Source organism: Sciurus vulgaris (genome assembly GCF_902686455.1).
Source record: "Sciurus vulgaris genome assembly, chromosome: 3".
In the NCBI taxonomy this organism is placed as follows: Eukaryota; Metazoa; Chordata; class Mammalia; order Rodentia; family Sciuridae; genus Sciurus; species Sciurus vulgaris.
This window is the reverse complement of record NC_136463.1, coordinates 54,213,756-54,238,458: the sequence shown is the minus strand read 5'-3', so window position 1 is coordinate 54,238,458 and position 24,703 is coordinate 54,213,756. Positions and strand designations below refer to the sequence as shown.

The 24,703-nt window shown below is 46.6% G+C and overlaps 2 protein-coding genes across 2 annotated transcripts; one reads left to right on the top strand and one right to left on the bottom strand.

The window, feature by feature from the left end:
- Nucleotides 1–285: 285 nt before the first annotated feature.
- On the top strand, nucleotides 286–6,247 carry ATP1B2 (ATPase Na+/K+ transporting subunit beta 2). The gene is made up of 7 exons (XM_079133584.1): nucleotides 286–1,006; nucleotides 2,745–2,873; nucleotides 3,193–3,297; nucleotides 3,404–3,609; nucleotides 3,832–3,888; nucleotides 4,666–4,764; nucleotides 4,878–6,247. The coding sequence occupies exons 1-7, from the start codon at nucleotides 895–897 to the stop codon at nucleotides 5,040–5,042; spliced, it is 873 nt and encodes a 290-aa protein (XP_078989710.1). The 5' UTR covers nucleotides 286–894; the 3' UTR covers nucleotides 5,043–6,247.
- A 5,145-nt stretch (nucleotides 6,248–11,392) lies between these two features.
- On the bottom strand, nucleotides 11,393–24,465 carry TP53 (tumor protein p53). Its single transcript, XM_079133257.1, has 11 exons — nucleotides 24,332–24,465; nucleotides 17,426–17,527; nucleotides 17,020–17,041; nucleotides 16,661–16,930; nucleotides 15,692–15,875; nucleotides 15,497–15,609; nucleotides 15,066–15,175; nucleotides 14,591–14,727; nucleotides 14,431–14,504; nucleotides 12,934–13,040; nucleotides 11,393–12,364 (listed from the first exon to the last, which is right to left on the bottom strand). The coding sequence occupies exons 2-11, from the start codon at nucleotides 17,497–17,499 to the stop codon at nucleotides 12,283–12,285; spliced, it is 1,173 nt and encodes a 390-aa protein (XP_078989383.1). The 5' UTR covers nucleotides 17,500–17,527; nucleotides 24,332–24,465; the 3' UTR covers nucleotides 11,393–12,282.
- Nucleotides 24,466–24,703: the final 238 nt, after the last annotated feature.

Here is a 24,703-nt window from a genome sequence, read left to right as displayed (position 1 = left end):
CAACCTTCGAGATTCCCTCTTGGCCTATGAGTCGCTCTAGGGTTATTTTTCCCTCCGCTCCATCCAGATATGATTTCTACCCCTTCTTCCCATCCCGTTCCAGTCCTAGGGTGGGGGTAGGGAAGAGACCGCCAGGTTCCAAAGAGGCGGCAGGGGGCAGTCCCAATCCCTCTCATATTTGCATATGTATAAGCTCGCCTGTGCTAGCGTAGAGGAGGCGGGGCTTCTGGGGGTGGGAAGGGGCGGGTACCCTTGAAGTCTCAGAGTATAAAGACCGCGAGCAGCGACCGCGGGCCCCGCACTGCTGAGGAGCGGAGCCTCCGCCGGGGGAACCCCTATCCTAGTCTGTCCCTCAACTGCGCGTCCCCGCCCCACCCCCCACGGCTGGGCCACCAGTGGTGCGGCGGTCTCCGCTTGGCGGAGGAGCCTTGAACCGCCACCTGCCGTGTTCCACAGCCTCTTTGCATCTCGGATTTCAGGGCGACCTCCCTCCCCCACCTTTCCCTGCCTCCTTGCGCCCCGCTTTTTTCTGCATTTCGTTCGGGTTTTGTAGCCGTCTGTTTTTACATCGCTTTTCGTTTTGCTTCTAGGCGGTTTGCGGGGTGAAAGTGCATTCGCACCCCTTCCCCTTGTCATCCTCCCCTGCTGACAGTCCCCCTTTTCATCGCAGTCGGGGGGCCTCGGATCGGTGCACCTCCGCCGTGCTGCCAGCACCCCGCAGCGCGTGGCCGTGCACCCCGGAATTTACAGCAGCTGCATATCTGAGGGGGGTCTCCCTCGCCCCCTCCGCCTTCGCTTCCCGCGCGTTCCAGCGCGTGGAGGGTTTCGGCGCGCGTCGCCCCCGCTTCTCTGCAGCCCCCCGCCCGGCGTCGGGACTCGCTCCGCGCGGTCAAGATGGTCATCCAGAAAGAGAAGAAGAGCTGCGGGCAGGTGGTTGAGGAGTGGAAGGAGTTCGTGTGGAACCCGAGGACACACCAGTTCATGGGCCGCACTGGGACCAGCTGGGGTACGAGGGGTCTGGGGTAGGCCGCCGGGCGACGCCTCAGCTCCCCTGCCGGGTCCCTGGCGTCCGGCCCCCCTGCCGGCTCAGGACTGGGAGGGGGCCCAATCACCGGTCTAATCTTCCCGGCTGGCCGCTGCGGAGGCGGTTTAGAAAGTAGGTCACTGCCGCTTTCCCGCCCCCTGTGGAGCCCCCTCGGGCGGGGGGTCTCGAGCTCTTCGCGCGTCCGCGCCTCGGTTCTCCTGCTCTGGGCCTGTAGCTGTACACGGTCGACCTCCACCTCCAAAGAGTGCCCCTTCCCTCTCTCCAGCTCTCCCTAGCTAGCCAAGCCCGTCTATTTTTAGCTGGAGCCCAACCCCAGGACCCTGGGAACATTCATGAGGGGGCGGGTCTGGGAGGGGGGTGTAGGAGGGTTCTTCACAGCGGAAGTTGTTTGTCTATATCCCACCACTGGGCGTTTGGAGCCTTTCCTGGTTTCTTTGGGGGTAGGGTGCTGCCGGGGAGGGGGCAACACTGAGGTTTTCCAGACTGTATATTCTGCTCAGAAGTCGGTGGTGGAGGGAGGAGTGGTCACTGGTTAGATGGATACATCATCAGTCCTGGTGTCTATGGAACTCCAGTGGCTTGGGGAAGCTTCTCCCCACTACCATGGCAAGACTTAGGGGATGTGGAGGGACCCTGATGTCCTTCCTCACCGAGGGGGGGGGGGTGTCTGGTGATAGGCACAGGTGCAGATGGAAAGTGAAACTTGTCTAAAAGGAATTGTCAAGCTGGGGAAGTCAAAGCACAAGGAATACTGTGTGACAATTTACAATTTGTCCACTCTGATTGGACACTGTCCCCATCAGACCACCTATCTAGGGCTTTACTGGCCCATGAGGAAGATCTAATGCAATCTTTGTCTTCAGGGAGCTTGAGGCCCAGCCCCTGGGATGTGAGGGATCTGTGAATCCTGGAACAGTCTGAGGACTTCATAGAGGAAGTGTCTTCTGAGGTGGAAGGACTGATAGTCAAGGGTGGTGGGAAAAACAAGTCCTTACATGAGACTGTAAGAGAGGAGAGACAGAGAGGTGGAGTCAAGGGAAGGCTGAGGGGAATTCCAGGTTTTCTCCCAGTATGTCCAGGGTTCCATGTGTGAGTTGAGGGTGGGATGGCTGCTGAAGATCTGACAGCTGCCTCAGACACTTTGTAGCTGAGCCAGAGTGTTAGGCCCTTTATTTCAGGAGCTGCTTTGAAGATTTGGATGCTGTGGTGTGCCAATAGAGAGATTTTGCTCTTTGAGCCTGAGAGTCCAGGCTCTGTAGAATGATGAGTTTGGCTGTGAAGAGTGGCCAGTACCAGCTTTAAAAGTCATTGCACTAGGACAGCGCTAAGCATTCGAACCAATATAGTGATAACAAATGTTCCTTTTCAGAACCATGCATTGTTGAGAAATTGAAAGTGTAATTAGGGGCAAAATGACAGTGGCCTATTCTTGTGGTTATCGCAGCAATGAAAGTTTAGGTGTATTGTGGCTTCTAAATGGTCAGGCTTCACTGTGCTCTAGGACCAGGCTTGGAGTCATGGTTGGAAGCCGGACATGCTGCCTGTTTCCAGTTTGTTTCATTTAGACCCAGGGGTGCTTGAAGACATTTTGTGGCTCAGCAGCCCAACCTAGGGCAGAACTTCTGAGTGGGAAAGTGGTGAATGGGGCTAGGTGAAATCATGGTGGGAGACATAGAACCTTCTATTTCCTTCGTTCTAGCCTTCATCCTCCTCTTCTACCTTGTGTTCTATGGCTTCCTCACAGCCATGTTCACCCTCACCATGTGGGTAATGCTGCAGACTGTCTCTGACCATACCCCCAAATACCAGGACCGACTGGCCACACCCGGTGAGTGATGAGGTTCCCCTACCAGCCACTATTAAATGCTATTGTGCCCCCAAACCTTCAAAAGGAACTCAAAGTTCTTTGCAGGAGACTAGTTCTGATGACTCAATCACTATGTGCTAGAAATCTGCTTGAAATCTTCCTTCCTTCCTATATCCTGCAGCTAGAAGTTATGTGATCTGGGGGTTAGGGGATGCTCACAGGAAGACCATCTCAGATCGCCAGCCCCTCCTTCACCCTGGGGTTCCTTATCTCTTCTTCCCTTTCTGCGTGTGACCTCTCATCTTTTATATACTCCTGTTCCTACTCGTGTTGGCTATAGGCTTGATGATTCGTCCTAAGACTGAGAACCTTGATGTCATTGTCAACATCAGTGACACTGAAAGTTGGGATCAGCATGTTCAGAAGCTCAACAAGTTCTTGGAGCGTGAGTGTGTGACTGGCAGTGTGCCAGTACAGGACCTTGGGCAGGGGACTGGGGACCCTGGAAGTAGAACATTAGGCCTGTGACTCTCTCCCTCCCACCTCCTTAGCTTACAACGACTCCATCCAAGCCCAAAAGAATGATGTCTGCCGCCCTGGGCGCTATTATGAGCAGCCAGATAACGGGGTCCTCAACTACCCGAAACGTTCCTGCCAATTCAACCGGACCCAGCTGGGCAACTGCTCTGGCATCGGGGACTCCACCCACTATGGTTACAGCACTGGGCAGCCCTGTGTCTTCATCAAGATGAATCGGGTACCCATGACTTAGTCCCTAGGGAAATTGGAGGAGGGAGCAGGGGCCACCACCTGTTGACTGTTGCATCCTTTCCCTGGGGTTAATGGACACTAGAGAGATTTTTTGTTGTTGAATAGCTGAAAGGACAAGAGAGGTGGGGCTATTGGAGACTAAGCTCCACAGCTGGATGCCTACAAGGTGACTTCCTCCAACTCTCACCACCCTCTCTCCTCACACCAGGTCATCAACTTCTATGCAGGCGCAAACCAGAGCATGAATGTTACCTGTGCTGGGAAGGTGAGTTCGTGGATCTTATCCATCCGCCCACCTGTTTGTCCTTCATGGTTTCCATGTAATTCATCCTTCTCTTATCTATTTTTGCTTCCAGAGGCCCCAACATTACAGGGACAAGGGGGTAAGAGTGGGTTCCAATGTGGTTAACTCTAAGAGACTCTTAGTCCCTCTAGCTTCTCTCTAGGATGCAGAACCTTGCTTTCTTGGGGACAGACCCATCCCATCCTCCATTAAAGCCCTGGCCTCTGACTTCTCCCCCGGCTTTCCACCTTCTCCTTTATTTCTAGATTGTCCATGTCTCCTGCCCTCCCTCCCATTTGAGTTCCTTTTAGGTATCGGGTAGCTGCTGATCCGTTAGCACCATCTGCTACCACCTTAAGTTGTCCTTGGAACCCTGCTTTCTCTCCACTATCCTCTCCAGAAACTTGCCCCTCTCCATCAGCCTTTCCTTTTCTTCCTACTGAGCCCTTACTATTTATTTGTTCTCTCTTGGCTCTGCTCCAGAGACCGATTCCCAAGGATGGGGTAAGAACTTGGGGGTGGTGGTAGAGTAGAAGGTTTCCATGTCATTAGCATCCTTCAGGAGTTCCCAGTTTGATGAGAGAGATAGGCCATCCCCTTGTACAGTTATGCAGACGCACTACACTCATATGCATAACATAAGGGAAACAGATTCAAGATAGGAATAATTTGGGGTGAAGTGCAAAGAGAAATCCAGTGAACTTTTGTGTATCTGCCACTTCTAACATGCTCACCCCCTACCTTCCTGCACCCCCACAGCGAAATGAAGATGCTGAGAATCTTGGCCACTTTGTCATGTTCCCTGCCAATGGCAACATCGACCTCATGTACTTCCCCTACTATGGCAAAAAGTTCCATGTAAGTCCCATGGGAGCCTGGGATGATGGCTCCTCAAGGGGTGCTATGGGGTTTTTGGGAAGGAGGCTGAGCTGTCCTAGGACTAGACCCTCAGCTTTCTTCCTCTGGCCCAGGTGAACTACACGCAGCCCCTGGTGGCCGTGAAGTTCCTGAATGTGACCCCCAATGTGGAGGTGAATGTGGAATGCCGCATCAATGCTGCCAACATTGCCACGGATGATGAGCGAGACAAGTTTGCCGGCCGTGTGGCCTTCAAACTGCGCATCAACAAAACCTGAGGCCCCTCTTCTTCCACCCCCACCTCTCTCCTGTGGATGCTTCTGGAATGTCCCTGACCCTGCCTGATCCCTCCCTCACCCCCCAAAGGTATTTTTTATAACAGAGCTATGACTTGTCTAAGCCTCACCCCCTTTTCCTTGACTTTTCAACCCAACCTGATGTCCACTGTGATTCCCTGACTATGCTATACACATTTTCCACCATCTTCTGAGCCACCTACCTTAGCTCAGCCAGAGACAGATAGATTGGCTACCAAGATGACCAGAGAAGTTAGGAGTCTTTCTAGTTGTGATTTAGTTGTGAACTCCCACTTCCGTTCTTATTTCCTGAGAGCATAGAAAATGCCTACTAACCTGCTCCGGGCCCACAAACACACATGGCCTCATTTCAGCCCTTTCGTCAATAGAAATGAACATGGTACTCCTTTCTCCCATTCCTAAGCTCCAGCTCTTTTACCCTTCTCTCTTGCATTCCTTCTCCATCTCTACAGTTGCCGACTTGGTAGTTTTGACTTTTTTGGTTCCTCCAGCAGGTCTTTCCCCTCCTCTTGCCTATCTGTATTCCCTCCAATGAAAAGCAGCCATTTGTAATTAAGGACAAATTGGTTCTGTGGCCTTTTCCCTCTTTCCTGGCACATCCTGCTTCATCTTCTATGGTGACTCCATGAGCCAGCAAATGAGAAACTGAGAGAGAAGTCCATGTTGATTCTTCTAGAGAATTCTATAGTGGTCCCTGACTCCACTTCCTTCCTGGTCCCTCCTGTCATCTACATAGTCACTACTCAGAGAAGCAGGCTTGACCTAGGCTGAATATCCACTTTGTTTTTACGGATAGCTCCCTTCCCCCATTCGCCTTCCCAGAATATCCTTCAAGTTCTACTTCCCAGGGAGCTCTGGGGGAGGGGCAGCCATCTTGGCTCCATCCCCAGTGGCCACCTTGGAAATGTCAGCTGGCTGGGGGACTAGTCCACCTCTTTCCCCTGAGCCTAGAGCTGCCGGCGCCATCCTCTCTCTGGCTTCTCCTAAAAAGTTATGGGCTGACCACAACCTCAGTCTCTTTCCTCTGCATGCCAGCCTGTAAGTTTCAAATACTCTCCTTTCTGAGTTTCTTGGCTCCATCTCCTTCAGACCCGTTTGCCTTTTAAAAAAAAAAACCCATAATGCCCATAGAATGTTAAATGAGAGGCCTCCTGCTCTGAGTATTCTTTAGAGAGGCATTTTTAACTCTCCTCTGGTTTCCCTGGTTTTCTCCTCTTTTTCCTCTGGTTTTCCTCTTCCCCACCCTGTCTAACCTCCCTTTTCTTTATTAATGCTGCAGCTTCCACACTCCACCCTTCCCTTTTTCCTCTTGCTGGATCTCTTTCTTCCTTTTGGGTCCCCATGTTTTCCTGCACCCTCCTTCTCCCCAATGGTCTCTCTGCAGTTATTTAATGCCTGTGTCAGATCTACTGTAAAGAGGATAAAGTACAATAAAATAAGAGCAATTATATATATAAATATATATCATACACAGAGCCCTGTGTGCAGGCTGTTCCTTTCTGAGCATTTAGAACCACCCTGGGAAGTGGGTGGAGGGTGGATTTGGGTGATCCTAAGGGTTACCCAGGCTTTAGTGGCTGCGCCCAGTTTTGACTCCTTCCTTCCAATGTCTAAGCATCCACCCTCTTCACCTTCTTCACCTCAACTAATTTAATATACACTATCTTGAGATCACTCAAGAGAGGCAGAGAGACTTCCCTTATACAGAGAGATTTATAAAGTGCCTACTGTGTACATTCTAGGCACCATAGGACACACTTATGAAAGAAGCAGAGTCCCTGTCCAGAACAAGCTCCCTTGTTTAATGGGAGAGGTGTGGAGCACAGGAGAAACTTTCATACAAGGTAGACCCTGATGTGCTTCAGGGAAGGGCACAGAGCTGGTGATGACAAAATTTGAAGAGTGGTCTGCACTTTCTTTTGGGGGTTTTGAAGGGAAGGTTTCTTAGAGGAGGCAGCTTGAAACTGGAGCTTAAAAAGATGGAGTGGTTTGGGAGAGAAGAGCATCCACAAGCTGAGACAGGTGAGACAAGTTGACCAGGATAAAGAGATTTCAAAATGAAGAGATTAGGAACTGTAGGGTCCTGATTTTATGTAAACAACACACACACACACACACACACACACACACACACACACACAGTGCTGTGCATATAAAACAAAGGATGAATTGATATATACAGTGTTTACTGTGGCATATGGGGAGGGAACGTGTTGTTGATAGCTAGTTTTAATTTTCTTTGTGGGGCTTGTTTTTTGCTGTTTTTGCAATGAGTTGGTCTTAGTATTTGCTTTGAACAACTTTAACACATACAGTTTTTCCCCTTCAGTGACTAAGATTTAACCCCGGGGGTGTTCTATCACTGTTCTACACCCCAGTCCTTTTTTTATGTTGAGACAAGGTCTTGCTAAGTTGCTAAGAGGACCTTGTGATCCTCCTGCCTCAGCTTACAGGGTCATTATGATTATAGTTGTCAGGCTGCTTTTTTTTTTTTTTCTTTTAAAAGGTACCGGGGATTGAACCTAGGAATGCTTAACCACTGAGCCACATCCCCAGCCCTTTTTTATATTTTTAGAGACAGGACCTTGCTAAATTGCTAAGGCTGGCTTTGAACTTGTGATCATCCTGCCTCAGCCTCCCAAGCCACTGGGATTACTGGTGTATGCCACCAAGCCTGGCTCCTTTTCTTTTGCAGTGCTGGGAATTGAACCGAGGGCCTCATATATGCTGGCCTAGTCTTCTGCCAGTGAGCCACAGCCCTATTCTGTTTTTTATTCTCATATTGTCAAATATGCTTATTTGTTCTTTCATTTTTGGGGGGTGCAGTTACCAGGGACTGAATTCACGTGGCACTCGACCACTGAGCCACATCCCCAGCCCTATTTTGTATTTTTATTTAGAGACAGAGTCTCACTTGCTTAGTGCCTTGCTTTTGTTGAGGCTGGCTTTGAATTTGCAATCCTCCTGCCTCAGCCTCCCAAGCTGCTGGGATTACAGGTGTTCGCCACCATGCCCAGCTGTTCATTTATATTTTGACTTCTTCCCTTGTCTAAGTTTCCATGAGTTTCTAGTCACTATACTCATACTGTCTGGAATTTTTTATTTTTAGGACTTCAATTTCAATTTAACTTTCATACTTACTTTAATTTCATCTGGTTGATTGTGTGTTATAAATTTGGGATCCATCTTTTTTTTTTTTTTTGGTACTGGGGATTGAAACGCAGGGATTGAAAAAAACTATGGGGTATTTATTATTCTCTATAAATTTATGATAACTTTGGCTGGGGATATAGTTTAGTGGTAGAACACACAGGATTAACATGTGCAAGGCCCTGGGTTCAATCCCCAGCAAGCCTCCCTTTCTCCCCCAAAAAAGTTTTTTGTTAAACCAGTGATTTATTTTCTCCCTCTTTTCACCCTTGTGAATGCACAAAACTCAATTGTTAGTGGATGTCTCTGTATAATTTCCATTTTAATTGAAATTATCTTAGTGTTTATTTAGGATAATACTGACTTATTGGTATCCTGTTACCAGTCTATTACTGTTTTAATTAATTTTTTTTTTTAAGGTACAGCTGCTGAAATTTAATGAAATTCCTTTCAGCATCTGTTGATATGATCATATATATTTTTTATTTGTTAATACGAGTTACATTGATAGATTCTCTGCTATTAAATCAATTCTGTGCTCCTGGAATAATAATTCTGTGCTCCTGTTTGGTTATAATATTTTTAAAATTCACTATTATATTGATATTTTGAGATTTTGCAAGTATATTTATAAATGAATTTGGTTTCTAGTGTTTTAGTATCTTCACAAGGTTTTTAATATCAATGAAGTCAGCACAATTTTCTTCCCCCTTAACATGGGGGATGGACCCTAGGGCCTCATTCATGCTGGGTGAGTGCTCTAACACTGAGCCTACATTCCCAGCCCTTAGCAAAATTTTTATTTTATTTTTATTTTTTGATGATACTGAGAATTGAACCAGGGATGCTCTATCACTGAGCTATATCTTCAACACTTTTTTTTTTTTCCAACACTTTTAAGTTTTTATTTTAAGACAGGACCTGGCTAAGATGCCCAGGCTGGTCTGGAACTTGCAATCCTGTCTCAGCCTCCCTGAGTAGCTGGATTACAGATGTGGGTCACCAGCTGGTTCCTTTCTTTTCTCTTTAACAACAAAAGCATTTATAGCTCTATTTTTCCAGAGTACAACTTTTAGATTTGGGGATCTGTGTTCCTGAAATTAGTAAAGTTTTCTAAATTGAAAAATAGGATGGGGGATAGAGGAGTAGTGCATACTCAAGGACTGGTTTCAACCCCCACACTCACCTGCCCTGCCTAAAAGAAAAAAGGGATATACTGACAGAAAAAGTTGTTAAATGCAAACCTGGATTAGAGCCAGGAGAAGACTGGGAGATTTGATTCCAGATCTCAGTTGGATAAACGTTGGGCTTTCAGCTGCAGGCAGAGCACACTTCTGCTCACAGGTCCTCCTGCTTGGAGTAAGACACAGGTACCAGAAAGAAAGATGGCAGTAAGTGGGACCAAAGAGGTCCCACTTGTGGGACTTGTGGAAGTTCACACAGCTCATTGCAGAGCTGGCTTGAAAGTCAGCCCCCAAAAAAGGAACTAATGGAGCCAGAACGGATCAGCTTCCAGAGTGCTTACACCAGTAAAAGAGAGCTAAGGACACAATCAAGAGAAATATTTAGAGTAAGGGGGTGCTGAATGCTGGTCAAAAAGGCATATTTTGGGGCTGACAGTTTAATTCAGTGATAGAATTTATACTTGCCTAGTACGTACAAGGCTAGGATTTGATCCATTCAATTCCTAGCACTGAAAGAAAAAAAGGCAACCTTTCTGTTTAGTAGAAATTTGCAAAGAGTAGATCTTGTGTCCTTATCACCCACATATACACAAATGGTAACTGCATGGTAAGAGCTGTATTAATTGCAGTAATCATCCTATGATATATACATGTTGACTCCTGGTTTCAAGTGATCCTCCCACCTTAGCTTCCTGAGTGTTTGGACTGTAGGCATGCATTAACATTCCATACCTTTTTTGGGATCGATTACACCTCCCAATAAAGCTGGAGAAAAAGGAAAAATGAAGCTTCTCAAAGTGCCCTATACATAGGAGCAAGAAGGACTGAATTATAAGAGCTCTGGTTTGCCTGGTAGGTAGGGGGAGGACAAAATTAAAAGTATCTGGGGCTGAGGGGTATATCCCAGTGGTAGAGTACTTGCCTAGCATGTGCAAGACCCTGGGTTTGATTCTCAGCACCACCAATGAATGAATAAAACTATTATCCCAAAGAGGTGGACCTGGGCCTCCTGGAATAACATTTGATATTCCCTAGTAAGCAAGGAAAATGGTCTTGAGGGTGGGGTGGTGTCTTCCCAGGTGTTTGGGACACTGGGGCAAGGCAAAGGGCTCCCACTAGCACTTTTTAAAGCCTGGTTTATAGGTTGCAGATGTTGTCCCCAAAGTCCTCTGGACCTTAGCACCCAACCCTCTCTACCACCAGGGAGGAGACAAGAGACCAAGCCACGTGCCTATTGACTTGCTATCCCTCTGGGCAGTGGCCCAGGCCACAGCCTCCGATTGGGAAAGCCTGGCCCTAGCCCCCCTCCCTGGGAGCCAGCAGCACTAAGCAACAGGACAGGGCAGGAGGTGCTGGGCTCCCCAACCCGACTGTCCTCCCTACCCCAAGAAGCCCTTTCAAAGGTTTTCCTGGCAGCGTGTAAAGCTTTAATTCATTCAACTGCCTGGCACCAGGCCCAGGATGAGAGGATGCTGGGAAGGCCCCAACCCTCACCTTAGCTGCCCCTAGTTCCCTGGGACCCCATATGACAGGCCTCCACTGGTGTCTCTCTTCATCCACTAGCACCCACTCCCTTCCCCTTAGGAACCCAGGTACCCTGCCCCTTTCCTGTAGAGCAGATGGCCACCCCAGAGGCTCAGGCTTGCTAAATCAGACATTTAAATCCCATAATCCTGCTGAGAGGCTGCTGAGGAGACAGCAGCCCAACTAGAAGCAGGGGCGGGCAAGAACTTTGTGCCAACCCTGGCAGGAGGGGAGGAGGGACAGTTGGTTCCCGAGTTATGAATGGAGTCACCCCTCTCCCTTGTTGTCATGCAGCCCACAGACTGACCCAGTCCCCAGCCTTTGTTCCCCTTCTGGAGCCTAGGGGCTGCCCCCCACCCCAGCCCACCCACCCTGGTGACTCAGGTGGCTATCCCCCAGCATGACCTCCTTACCCACCGCTGCACCTGGGGGACCATCCACCAAACACACAGGTGGTAGCAAAGTTTTATTGTAAAACAAGAAATCATTATAAAAAGGGGATATAAAATGAGAGAAGGTGTGGGGTGACAAATGCAGATTTGCTTTGTAGGGTGGCAACAAACAAATTAAAAAAATTTAAAAATTAAAAACAAACAAACAAAAAAAACTCCAAACTCCAAAAACCTGACCCTGAGCATGTGGGGGAAGTAAAACAGATCTTGGTGGACACAGACCCTACCTAAGCTTGAGATGGAATCCTCCAGATTGTGGGATGGGATGAGATTTCCTTTCAGGTGCCAAGGTTCAATAAGAGGTTGGACAGGATTTGGCTGGGCCAGCAGAGACTTGGCAATTCCTTCCCTTTAACCAGCTGCTCAATCTTGGAAACTATCAACCCATCCCCCCAATGGGAGCAGGCAACCAACAACCACAAGGGGGCCAAGTCCCAGCCACAAGGTAATACAAGACGGTTCAAGGCCAGACACACGTTATTTCATTAACCCTCACAACAAACCCCGTGAGGTAGGTATGATGATCAATGCTTCATAGATGTGGGTATTGAAGTTAGGAGAAATTAAACAACTTGAAATAACTTCTCTGGTTAACATGGTTGGAGAATGGGGCTTCCAGCCCATTGTATGGCTGGTTGTATGTTAACCCTTACACACAAGGACATTTTCTTCCCTCTCCCCAGTACTCTTCACAGTTAAAACCTTCAAAGCTAAGCTGGTATGTCCTAGATCTCACCTCTCCCCAAAACACCAGTGCAGGCTGACTTAAATGGAACTCCAGGACAATGCATTTCTGAGGTACACCTACTAAGCAAGGATTCAAGCACCCAAGTTCTAAAATGCTAGGGAAGGAGAATAGGGGTGGGGATGGGGGACAAGAGTCAGAGGATGTCAGTCTGAGTCAGGTCCCTCTCTCTTGAACATTAGTTTTTTATGACGGGAGGTAGACTGCCCCTTCTTGGACTTCAGGTAGCTGTAGGGGAAACAGAAAAGGGGAAGAGGAAAGATGATATGATAGGTGAGAGATGGTCTAGGCCCCTTTTCCCTGATCAAGGCTTAGAAGGATCTAAGGTTAGAATGAGGGGAATTTAAGTTAGGATGGTCACACCACTTGCAGATATGTTCATTGAGCACTTGAGGATACCCGTGTGTATCAATCTCTTCATCTTCCCTTACACCACGTTACAAATGAGCAAACTAGGCCTGAGAGAGGTGAGTAACAAGATCCCACAGGACCTGCTAGTACTTGGCAAGGCTGAGTAACCCCCAACAGGTTCTGCCTATCACTTTCATAAAATTACCAGGTTCCCCCAACAGCTCTGAGCTAGGACTTGCCAAGATGGCAAAGAAGTATCCACACTCAGTCCTGGGTTGGAGGAGCCAGAGGCAGGGAAGTGGTAATATGACACAACAGGAGAAACACTAAAGTATACTGAGCAGGGACAGAACCAGTAGATGGGATTCACTGTCTTTTACTATGAAGGCAGAATTGGCTTTCCAACTAGGAGGGGCAGGGGGCAAGGCCCAGTCATAGTCACTCACCTAGGGTGAGCCCTGCTCTCCCCTGGCTCCTTTTCACCCAGGGCATCCTTGAGCTCCAGGGCCTCATTCAACTCTCGGAACCACTCAAAGCGTGCACGGCCACGGATCTGTAGCAGGGATGAAGGGGGACAGAGTGGATTGGGCAAAGTCACAGAACCATTTTCAAGTTGTCTCTTTTTTTTGAGGGGGAGGGGGAGTACTAGGGATCGGACCTAGGGGTGCTCTACCACTGAGCTAGATCCCCAGCCCTTTTCAAATAAAAAAAAAAAAAAAAATTTTTTTTTTAGTTGTAGGCAGACATTACTTTTTTAAAATTTTTATGTGGTGCTGAGGGTTAAACCCAGGGCCTCATGTGTGCTAGGTGAGTGCTCTACTACTGAGTCACAACCTCGGTTCCTTTTTCAAATTTTACTGAGCCAGGGTCTCACTAGGTTACAAGGTTGGCCTTGAACTATAATCCTTCTACCTCAGTCTCCCCAGTCCTTGGCTTATGCTCTTTTGTGTTTTTTGTACTGGGGATTGAACCCAGGGATGCTTTACCACTGAGTTGTATCTCCAGTCCTTTTCATTTTTTATTTTGAGACAAGGTCTCACTAAGTTGCTGAGGTTGGTCTCAAATTTGTCATCTTCCTGCCTCAGCTTCTCAAATCACTGGGATTACAGGCACACACTACAGTGCCCATCTTGGTTCATGCTCTCTTTAACATTTTTCTTTTTCTTTTCTGTAGGGTTGGGGATGGAACCCAGGGCCTCATATGTATTAGGCAAGTGCTTTACCACTAAGTTACCCGGGGCCCAACAATTTTCCTTTTGAAAGCTTATCCTTATAAACACATAGATGGTCCCCAACTTACAATGGTTTGACATATGTGTGTGTGTGTGTGTGCGCGCATATACATGAATTTTGGATCTTTCCAGACTGGCGATATGTAGCATGATACTCTTTGTTGATGTGGAACAGTGGCAGTAAGCTGCAGTCTAACAGACACATGATCATGATACTCTACAGTATACTGTATTGCTCAACTGTGATGTTTAAGTTAGGTGGACTTAATGTACTTTCTTTCCCTTTTTTGGGTGGAGGGGCAGTGTTGGGGATTGAATCCAGGGTTTCACACATGCTAGGCAGGCACTCTACAACTGAGACACACCCAAAGCCTAACTGCACTTTTGATTTGTTAGTTTTCAACTTACAAAGGGCTTACTGGGAAGTGATCCCATCTTAAGTAGAGAAGCACCTATACTGTGGTACAAGTCAGTGTTCTCAATTTGGGTATAACCAAGGGTCACTGTCTGAGGCATCACTGTCCCCTGATGGCAACTGCCCTAATTGCAGATAAAGCCATCAAAAGTATTAAAGAGTGCTAGACTGAAAACTTGCAATCTGATAATAACTTTGCGAGAGTCTGGGATATGAACAGAAGAAATAATAAATACACCTTTTCTCCAGTCCCAATTAGTATATGCAAGAGACTGTGTCTCTCTCAGACTTGGTACCTTAAGGGTGAAATATTCTCCATCCAGTGGTTTCTTCTTTGGCTGGGGAGAGGAGCTGGTGCCAGTGGGCAGTGCTGGGAAAAAGGTAAGCAAAGAGTAAATTTTGGGCACAACTGCACCCTCTCTTCCCCTTCCACCTCTTCTTGTCCTGCCTACTTACCTCGCTTAGTACTCCCTGGTGGTGGCTCAGGGCAATGCTCCCCTTTTTTGCGGAAATTTTCTTCCTCTGTGCGACGGTCTCTCCCTGGACAGGCACACACACGTACCTCAAAGCTGTTCCGTCCCAGCAGATTACCACTGTCCAGGATGAGAAAAGAGAAGCAGGAGGCAGTAAAAAAACTGGGTCCTACTTGCCCTATCTCTAAGCTGGGCCCCACCTACTCCTAATTGCACTTTTCCCATCTGGAACCTGAACTCCAGCTCCAGGGACACTAAGGAGAAGCCACACGTAAGATAGGTCCCAAAGCCAGAGAACAGGGCTCTGAGAGAAAACAGCAGAGGAGATTCTACTTGTGGAGGTCGGGTGACAGTTAACAATGAGTAATAGTGTGGTATGGGGTGAGGATCAGGGAACAGGGACAAGCAGAGAATGGAAAGGAGCACGCCAGTGTGAAGGGTGGCATGTGGATCCCTACCTAGAATCTTCCAGTGTGATAATGGTGAGGATGGGCCGCCGGTTCATGCCTCCCATGCAAGAGCTGTTACACATGTAGTTGTAGTGGATGGTGGTACAGTCAGAGCCAACCTGGGAAGAACAAGATCTGTGACAGGCATGGAGGCCTACAGCCTCTAGAAGCTTCAGTGTCTTCACTTAAGGAGTAGGGATAACCCTTCTGCTCTGCACACCTCACAGGGTTGGGAGGGCACTGAATAAGAAGCAGGTAGGCTGGGAGTGTGCCTCAGTGGTAGAGCACTTGACTAACATATGTGAGGCCCTGGGTTCCATCCTTAGTGCTAAAAAAAAAAAAAAAAAGGCAGAACAAAGTTCCCTTACTTTCCCCCTGGGTGGCCAATGATAATCCCTTCCAGTCCCCTCCTCCCAGAGACCCCATTTGCCAAAGCAGACCTCAGGAGGCTCATAGGGCACCACGACGCTATGTCGAAAAGTGTTTCTGTCATCTAAATATTCTGCACGCAAATTTCCTTCCACTCGGATGAGATGCTGAGGAGGGGCCAGGCCTGAAAGCAATCAGGGACAAATTAGAGGCTTGGGGACCCTGGGCAGCCAGCTCTGTCCCATCTCAGGTCCCTGATCACTTACCATCACTATCAGAGCAGCGCTCATGGTGGGGGCAGCGCCTCACAACTTCTGTCATGTGCTGTGACTTCTTGTAGATGGCCATGGCACGGACCCGGGTGCCAGGTGGGGGTGTTGAGTCAACCCACAGCTGCACAGGGCAGGTCTTTGCCAGCTGGCAGAATAGCTTGTTGAGGGAAGGGGAATACTGTAGGAGAAAGGAGAAGAATTGAAGGGTGGGGACAAGCCAACAAATAAAACAAGGGAAAAAGGGGATCCAATGAATAAGCACTGCTTGGGAACCTACTAGATGCCAGGAACCATGGGGGAGGATAGCTAGAGATAATGGAGTTAGGGTCTACACACAGAAAGGTTATTTTCTCCCTTTTTTTTTTTGGCAATGGGGATTAAACTCAGAGGCTCTTTACCACTGAGCTACATTCCCAGTACTTTTTACTTTTTGAGACAGGGTCTTGCTAATTTGCTAAGGTTGTCCTCAAATATGCCGTCTTCCTGCCTCAGCCTCCCAAATTGCTGGGATTATAGGTGTGTGCCACTCCTGGCTTTTTGTTCATTTAAGACAGGGTCTCACTGTATTGCAAAGGCTGGCTTTGAACTCCAGGGCTCAAGGGACCTTATGGCCTCAGACTCTCTAGTAGTGGGAATTACAGATGTAGGCCACAGCACCTGGCTTCAGAAGCTTATTTTCAAAAGCCAAGAAATGAACATATGCAAGAAAAAGTTCTGTGTCCCCAGGAGAGAGATGCTGACAGTTAAGGTGTGAAAGATGAAAGCCTAAAGTTAAGAGGGAAAATTCAACTTTGGGACAGGTAAAAGTCCACAGACTAAATGGGTAAAACATAAATAATGTCTACAAAGCCAAAGGCTGAAAAGGAATCCTCAAGTTCTAGACACACACACACATATACAAACAGGGGAATAAGACCAGGCATTGAAAGGTCATATGAAAGCTTGCTCTTCAGGGCCACTGACCGTGCACGTGACTGACTTGGCTGTCCCAGAATGCAGGAAACCCAGACGGAAACCATAGTTGCCATGGTAGGTCTTTTGAGAAGGGACCGAAGATGACAGGGGCCAGGAGGTGGCTGGTGCAGGGGCCGCCAGTGGAGGGGCTGCTGGTGTGGGGGCCTCTGCTACAGAAGCTGCCGACACTTCAAGGGCTTCATCTGGGTCTTCCTCAAACCAGTTTGTAACATCTGGGCATAGTAGCAAATCTTCCATGGGAGAGGACAGTGTGGGAGACTGTGGATGGGCAAAAGAAGAGTCTTAAGGCTGGGTTCCCAGCCCACTAGCCCACCAAGTCCCTAGTCCCTTCCAGCTCCAGTCCTTACCAGAACATTGTTTTCAGGAAGTCTGAAAGACAAAAGCAGAAAGTCAGCACTATTAATTTTTGCTTCCCATAGGCCTCTGCTAGGGGGCTGGGGACTGGGGACTGGGTTGGGGAGGGTAGGCTAAGATGGCTAACCTCTAGGGGTGCTGGGCAGCAAGTCTGCCCTTCCCATGAGATCCACTCACAGGCTGGGCATGGTGGCACACTATAATCCCAGTGGCTTGGGAGGCTGAGGCAGGAGGATGTTGAGTTCAAAGCCAGCCTCAGCAACCTAGGGAGGCCCTAAACAACTCAGTGAGACCCTGTCCTTAAATAAAACTTAAGAAAAGGCTGGGGATGTGGCTCAGTGGATGAGCAAAACGTGGTACCAAAAAATAAAACAAAACAAAAAAACCCAACCAACTCACAGGTTCCATAAGTCTGAAAATGTCTCCTGACTCAGAGGAGGCTCAATGCTGAGATCCGACTGTGGTTCCTCCATGGCAGTGTCCCAGACAGCACTCTGATTTCTGAGGGGAAAAGTGACAACTGGCGTTAAGACATATCCAATCCAGGCTATGGGGCCCAAGAACCAGCCCGAGGACTTGCTATGGGAGGGTACAGGCCTGACTTCCCAGGGAGCAGGAACAGATGGGCTCCTTCTGCCTTCTCTCAGGCTGCTCCTGCCCCACTCCTTGCCAGCTAGCTTTTTGGTCATATATTTCTTCAGAAAAAACCCAAGAGAAGCTTTTAATTGCCCATCACATCTATAAGCCCTCCAAAATTTGCACTCTTCTTCCATCCTCTTTCCTGTTAATAAGGATGCAACTCCTCTCAGCCCACTCGCTCCACATGGGGAAGGATACCTCACCCATCCCCGCACAGCTCCATTTCTCGGATTGACTTCACAAATCACCTCTCCTCTCTGCCTATTCCCCTGAGGTCCCTCCTCATCCTTTTCCACCACTTCGATTTCAACAACTACAACTATTCCCTCCCTCCCTTCCCTGGGCTCTAGTTAGCTTGACTTCCCTCCTCTGCTCTATCAACTAGTGGTTTGCTTCAACTACTAAAACACTAATTTTCAACTCTATTCCCCCTTTGGCTGTGTGGTTGGTTCCTTCCCACTGAGACCTCAATTTGTGTCACACCTCCTCATAGATGTTCCCACAGACCATTCAATCATAGCCAGCCAGCTAAACTCCACCAAGCCACTCTATTTTAATTCTCATAGTATTTATACTGTATGCTTTATCCTTGTTTATTTCATGTTTACTTTAGTAGAATATAATCATCCTCAGAGCAGGGAAGTGATTTATTTATTTTTGTGGCACTGGGGATTGATTGAACCCAGGGGAGCTCTACCACTGAGCTACATCCCCAGTTCTTTTTATTTTGAGACACGTTCTTGCCAAGTGGCTCAGGCTGGTCTTGAACTTATGATTCCTCCTGCCCCAGTCCCCCAAATTGCTGGGCTTACAGTTGTGCACTACCATGCCTCGCACTGGGCTATCTTTCTCGATGCTAAATCTGTCCTGAGCTTTGCTAAGAGAGATACTCACCAAAAATATTCACCAGACTTTTCTTTCTGCCTCCAACTGACAAATGCTCCCCAAACAAGCAGTGGCATTAATGGCAAGCTTTTTTCTAATCTTCCTTAACATTTACTTCCACCTTTATGTTGAAAGAGGGTTTTCTTTATTATGTACCTAGAGTTTGCAAAATCCTTTCATCACATGGTTTATCTTACCTGTCCTGATAACCACATTTGCAACTTGACAAGTGAAGAGGTTTAAATTAATTTTTATTAAAAATAACCACTCAAACATTTATGAATAAGATGTTTATTATCAATAGACTTTTCTGCAAAAAGCACTCTTCTGTAATCAGTTAAGGCAGATCTTAGCTGAAGAAAGTCTTCTCAGTGAGAGTTTGGCAAAGGGTCTGATACCACAGCCCCTCAATGCTGAGTAGGGTTGAGCAGGAGCAAGGAGGAAGGAAAGGGGTCAGGGAGGCTCAGGAATTCCCCTAGATCAATATCAAAACAAGAGTCTTTTAGGAGAGGAGACTCAAAAGTCAAAAGTCCTGGGCTCAGAGTGTACTGTTAGTACCCCACCTATCTCAAAGGGACTCTTCTGGCTGTTTCACTTATAAGAATTGATCTAAAACAGTACCTTAATATTAAAACAGTACTTTAATTCATTATTTCATAAAGAGCTGAGAAAAGGAGTTGGAATGTATAGCTCAGCGGTAAAATGTTTGCCTAGTATAGGCAAGGCCTTGGGTTTGATCTCCAGCATCATAAAACAAAACAAAACAAAACAAGATAAAACAAAAAACATGGTGCACACCTGTAATCCCAGGGGCTCAGGAGGCTGAGGCAAAAGCAAGGCACTAAGCAACTCAGTGAGACCCTGTCTCTAAATAAAATACAAAATAGGGCTGGGGATGAGTTCAATCCCCAGTACCCCACAACAACAAACAAATAAACAACAATAAGAAAAACAATCAGAGTGTCTGGCATATCATAAGAGATCAATAAATGTTAGCTGTTAATCTGTCCTCTTTTATTTGTTCTAATTATTTTAGAGAGAACTTTGTGGGTCAGCGTGGCTTTTGTGATACTGTTCCCACCCTGCTAATGCAAGTTCACTTCCTTAGGGAACACTGTTCAGTAAACAAGGAGTGGGAAGTGGGGGCTTGTCCTGGGGACGGTAGCTCAAGGATTTTGACCCCTTTGAGGAAAACAGCCCCACAGACAATAGGAGGTCTTGTCTCTAACACTCAGGTCTTCCGTAGCAACTATGTTCTCAATGTTTTTCTAGTAAGAATACACAGTCATCCCTAGCAAACCTTTTCAGAGCAGGTACTTTCTATAAGTCCCCAGCACCAGAAGGCCATGATATGAATGTTTCCAGCCAAACTGGACCTAACGAATGGTTGGGGATGGGGAGCAGTGTTTAAGGAAATGCTGGGTGGGAAGGCAGTAAGTTAAGCTGAGACCCCAAGGAGGGGAAGGGAGCATCATAAACCTAACACTGGCTGTTGCTGTAAGCCATATTGTATTGGAAGGTAGGTTTCAAGAACAGATGAGGGAACTGAGAGTTGAAAAATTAAGTCATTTATTAGGGTTTTCAAAGCTGTAGGGCAGAACCAGGGCTGTGAACCTGGGCTGTCTTAAAATCCGAATAATGATTTTCCTAAATTTGTTTGCTTGCTTGTTTTTTCTTTCTTTTTTGTTTGGTATTGGGGATTGAACGCAGGGGCACTTTACCACTAAGTCACACCCCCAGCCCTTTTTATTTTCAGACAGGGCTTCCTAAATTATTGAGGGACTCACTTTAAGTTGCTCAGGCTGGCTTTAAACTTGCAATCTCCTGCCTCAGCCTCTTGTGAACTGCTGGGGTTACAGGTGTGTGCCACCAGTTTCATGAATAATCAATAGGCTCCCTTTATTACCTCACCTATACTTCTAGCCACTCCCCAACAAAACTTTTTGAGGTAAAACTTACATATGTTGAAATGCATTAAACTTTAATTTGGTAAATTTTGAAACAGTCCTGTAACTTACCCCTATACCAGGTAATCCTGTCAGTAAAAGAGGCAGGGTGCGGGGAGGAGGAGTAAGAATTGGTGTCCTGTATTTTCTTCTGAAAATAAGTTTCAGAGTTGTGTGAGGGTGTGTATGTGTACCCACTGTACCCAGGGGAGCTTTCTACGACTGAGCTACTTTTTAAATTTTGAGATATGGTCTCAACAAGTTGCTCAGGTTGGCCTTAATTTCAGATCTTCCTGCTTTGGCCTACCAAGTTGTTGGGATTACAGGTATGCACCATGGTTTTATGTTTAGACTAATTATCCATCTCTTATTAATTCTGAGTTTTATGTAAGGTATGGGTTAAACTTAACTGCCCCCAATTGGTCCATTGTCATTTGCTGCAGACTTCCCTTTTACTTTAGCATCCGTGTAGAAAATCATATGGCCCCATTTTTATATCTTTTTTTCTGGACTCTATTCTGTTCATTGATTCTTTAGTCCTAATATAGCTTTACTGTAATCTTAAAGTCAGATAAAGACCTCCAGTTTTGGGGCTGAGGATATAGCTCACCTAGGAGGCCCAGGGTTCAATCCCCAGAATCTCAAAAAAATTTTAAAAGACCTCCAACTCTACTATTTTTTCAATTTAGAAATGGCTTGTCAATTTCTATAAACAAACTACAAAGATTTTGATTGGGATTTATCACTAAGCCTTCTAATACATCAAAAGAGTATCTCTCCATTTAAACCTTCCTTCAATTCTCTCAGCAATATTTTATAATTTTCAATGCAGAGCTTTTGTCCATTTTGTTAAATTTATCCATGAGCATGACATAGTTTTGGATGCTACTATGAATGCTACTGTTTTTAAAATTCATTCTCCAACTTCAGACTAAATGATTGCTAGTATATAAAAATACAATTTAAGTATATTACCTTTGTAACCTGTAACCCTGCAGTATTTACTTATTATTTCTGGTAGATTTTATGAATTTTCCATTTATGACTTCATAATAAAAAGACTTTCTTTCTAATTGTCATTTCTTTTTCTTGCCTGATTGAACTCTAGTACAATGCTAACATGGTGAGAATCAAATACTTTTCTAGTTCCTGATCTTTAAAAAAAAAAAAAAAAAAAAAACCTTTATTTTATTTATTTATTTTTTATGTATTGCTGAGGATTGAACCAAGTGCCTCACATGTGCTAGGCAAGCACTCTACCACTGAGCCACAACCCTAACCCTAGTTCCTGATCTTAAGATGAAAAGCATTCAGTCTTCTACCATTAAGTATCTTAATACTTAATGTCTGCTGTGAAGTTTGTTTGAAATCATGAATAAGTGTTGAATATTGTTATCTACGTTTTCTGCATCTGTTGAAATCATCATAGAATTTTAATCCTTCAGTGTGTTAACTGGTAACTTATAGATTAATTTTTTTTTTTTTTTTTTTTTTTGCGGTACTGGGGATCAAACTCAGGGCCTTGTGCTTGCGAGGCAAGCACTCTACCAGCTGAGCTCTATCCCAAGCCCTAGATTAATTTTTGAATGCTGAAGTAACATTGCAATTCTGGGATAAACCACTCTAGGTTAGGATGTACTTATTCTTTTTACACATAACCAGGTTTGATTTGCTAAAATTTTGCACATCTTATATTAAAAAAAAGTTGATGCTGTCTTTACCGACATGTACAGATCTTTTTTTCTTCTCAACAATACAGTAAAACAACTATTAAAATAGTATTTACATTGTACTAAGTATTATAAGTAATTAGAGATAATTTAAAGCATACGTAAGAATAAGCATAGGTTAAAGGCATATACTATGCCATTTTCTGTAAGGGACTTGAGCATCCTGGAACCAACCCCTCCCCCACCTAGCGTGGATATCTAGGGACAACTGTACTAAATTATTCAGAGAAACTGCACACCTCTGCAGACACAGGACTAGTTCTGAAAATCGTCATTTTCAAAAAATATATCACGCACGCACATATATACCCATTATTAAACAGCAGAAGCAGGCACAGGTATTGCTGTGTGACATCCCCCCTGAAGGTCTTTGAAAGATCTTTTCACACTGAGAAAAAAACTGGGATTCTGACACCCGGTTCAGAGATTACCACAAATGGCAGTTACCTGGGAGACTTTATCTGCATAACAAGACAACCTTCACTCTAGTGCACCTCCCCCCTTCAACGTTCCACCGCCTGCATTCCCTTCCTTACCCACGCCCCCCAAAACCTAAGTTTTAGGTCTATATAAACTTGATCTGGCCCTCCACACATACTGTATGTGTGGCTCCCGCAGCCAAGTAATTTAGTTATTTAGTTCCCTGTTAGTCTATTGTAAATTTATCTCAAAGACTAAGATTACTGAACCTTCAGAGGAACAGGGGAAAATTAAAAAATTCTCCAAAGCACCGTGTGTAAATGCAACCCGTATTTAGAAAAACGAAATGCACATAAATAGGGCACATAGTGCCTAGTATACATGAAGTGGGCGGTAACCAATGAATGAAATGGCCAGTCCTAGATGATGAATATGCAAGAGACATAGATTTGCGTGGGACTTGAAGATGTTCCGCTACCCCCGACTAGGAAGAAGCGGCTTGGACTGGAGGACTGCACTTAGGACCTCGGGGCGCCCCTCCCAAAGGCCCACCCCTTCCGCTTTCACGACGTTCGGTCTGCGTCCAGAGTTGGAATGGCTCAGCCCAAAACCGGATGCTGGATAAATTGTGTTTCCGAAACAAACAAACGACCTATCATTACACGCTTTCCCAAAAGTTGATTCCTCAATGTACCTAATTCCAAAAATACCCAGGCTTTGCCTTCTACACACACCTCCCCCCGCCTATTTCTACGCAGTGGTAGCGTCCGTCTAGATTGCGGACGACCGGGGGTGGAGTGCACCATTCAAAGAAGGGGAGGGACCGAGCTTTGTATCAAAACAAATACCCGATCTTTTGCAAAAGCAATAACCAAGTAGTTCAGAAAAAGAATGGAGGATGGGTAGAGCAGTATCCCTCCGCAAGCAATAGGAACCTGCCTAAAACACATTTTATTTCTTTCTACTTCCCTCTTAATGGTATAACAGTGAGCCCTTCCGACAAAAAGAAACCGGAAATGGTACTGCAAGTGGCAGAAATGTAAATGTAGAGCCAAACAAAAACAGGGCTGCCGGGCCTCTCAGACCCGCATGATCCTGCCGGGTCTTGCGGGCTAACCTTTCATTTAACACTTCCTACCTCTACTGCTGATAATCTTTATTTGGATTTTCTTCAGCTAGCGGAGCCGGGGGCCAGCTGGAAAGATGACTTCAGAAAGGACAAAGGTCCGGAAGTTTGGGGACCTTAGCGGCTTGGGCTTCCCGATCACCCCAGTTAATTTTGGGATGGAGCCTGAGGTTCCACTAGGATGTCATGGGCTCTAACATCTCACAGTCTCAAATTAGTGCTTGGTGCATAATATTTCAGGGATTCCCAGCACCCTGCTCTGGGTAAATAGAGGTGTGGGAGGGGGCGAGGGGAAGCTTTTGGAAGGCTGAAGATTCTCCAAAGCCCAACCCTCTGCCCAAGTGTTCAGCTTTGAGTCTGGTTGATCGTAACATCCCCATTATCTTCACCCAGGCCTCCCAACACATTCCTATGTAGATCCCGCCAGCCATTTCCCACTACTCAGCCAAACCCCACTCCCCCAACCCCCACAAACCCCACGGTTCTCTCGAGCTGCAAATACACGGAGTCGAGAGCCCGTGACTCAGAGAGGACTCATCAAGCTCAATCGGGACCTTACCCCGTCCTGGGAGGAGCGTGTCACAGTCCTGGGAAGCACCCTCCAAGACCGGTCGCCAGGTGCCCTTCAGAGACCCGCAGCTACCTGCTCCTAGGATGGTGGCTCTGGACTTTTGAGAAGCTCAAAACTTTTAGCGCCAGTCTGAGCACATGGGAGGGGAAAATCCCAATCCCAGCAACCCTCGCGAGGCTCCTGGCACAAAGCTGGACAGTCGCCATGACAAGTAAGGGCAAGTAATTTGCCTGCAGGCGGACGGAAGGAGTTGGGGAGAAGGATGGGGAGTCAGGATTTGCGTTGTATTGGTGCTGTAGCTCTTGACATTTTGGAGAGGAAAAGTAATACACGCCAGAACTGTGAGGGCAGAATTAGTGG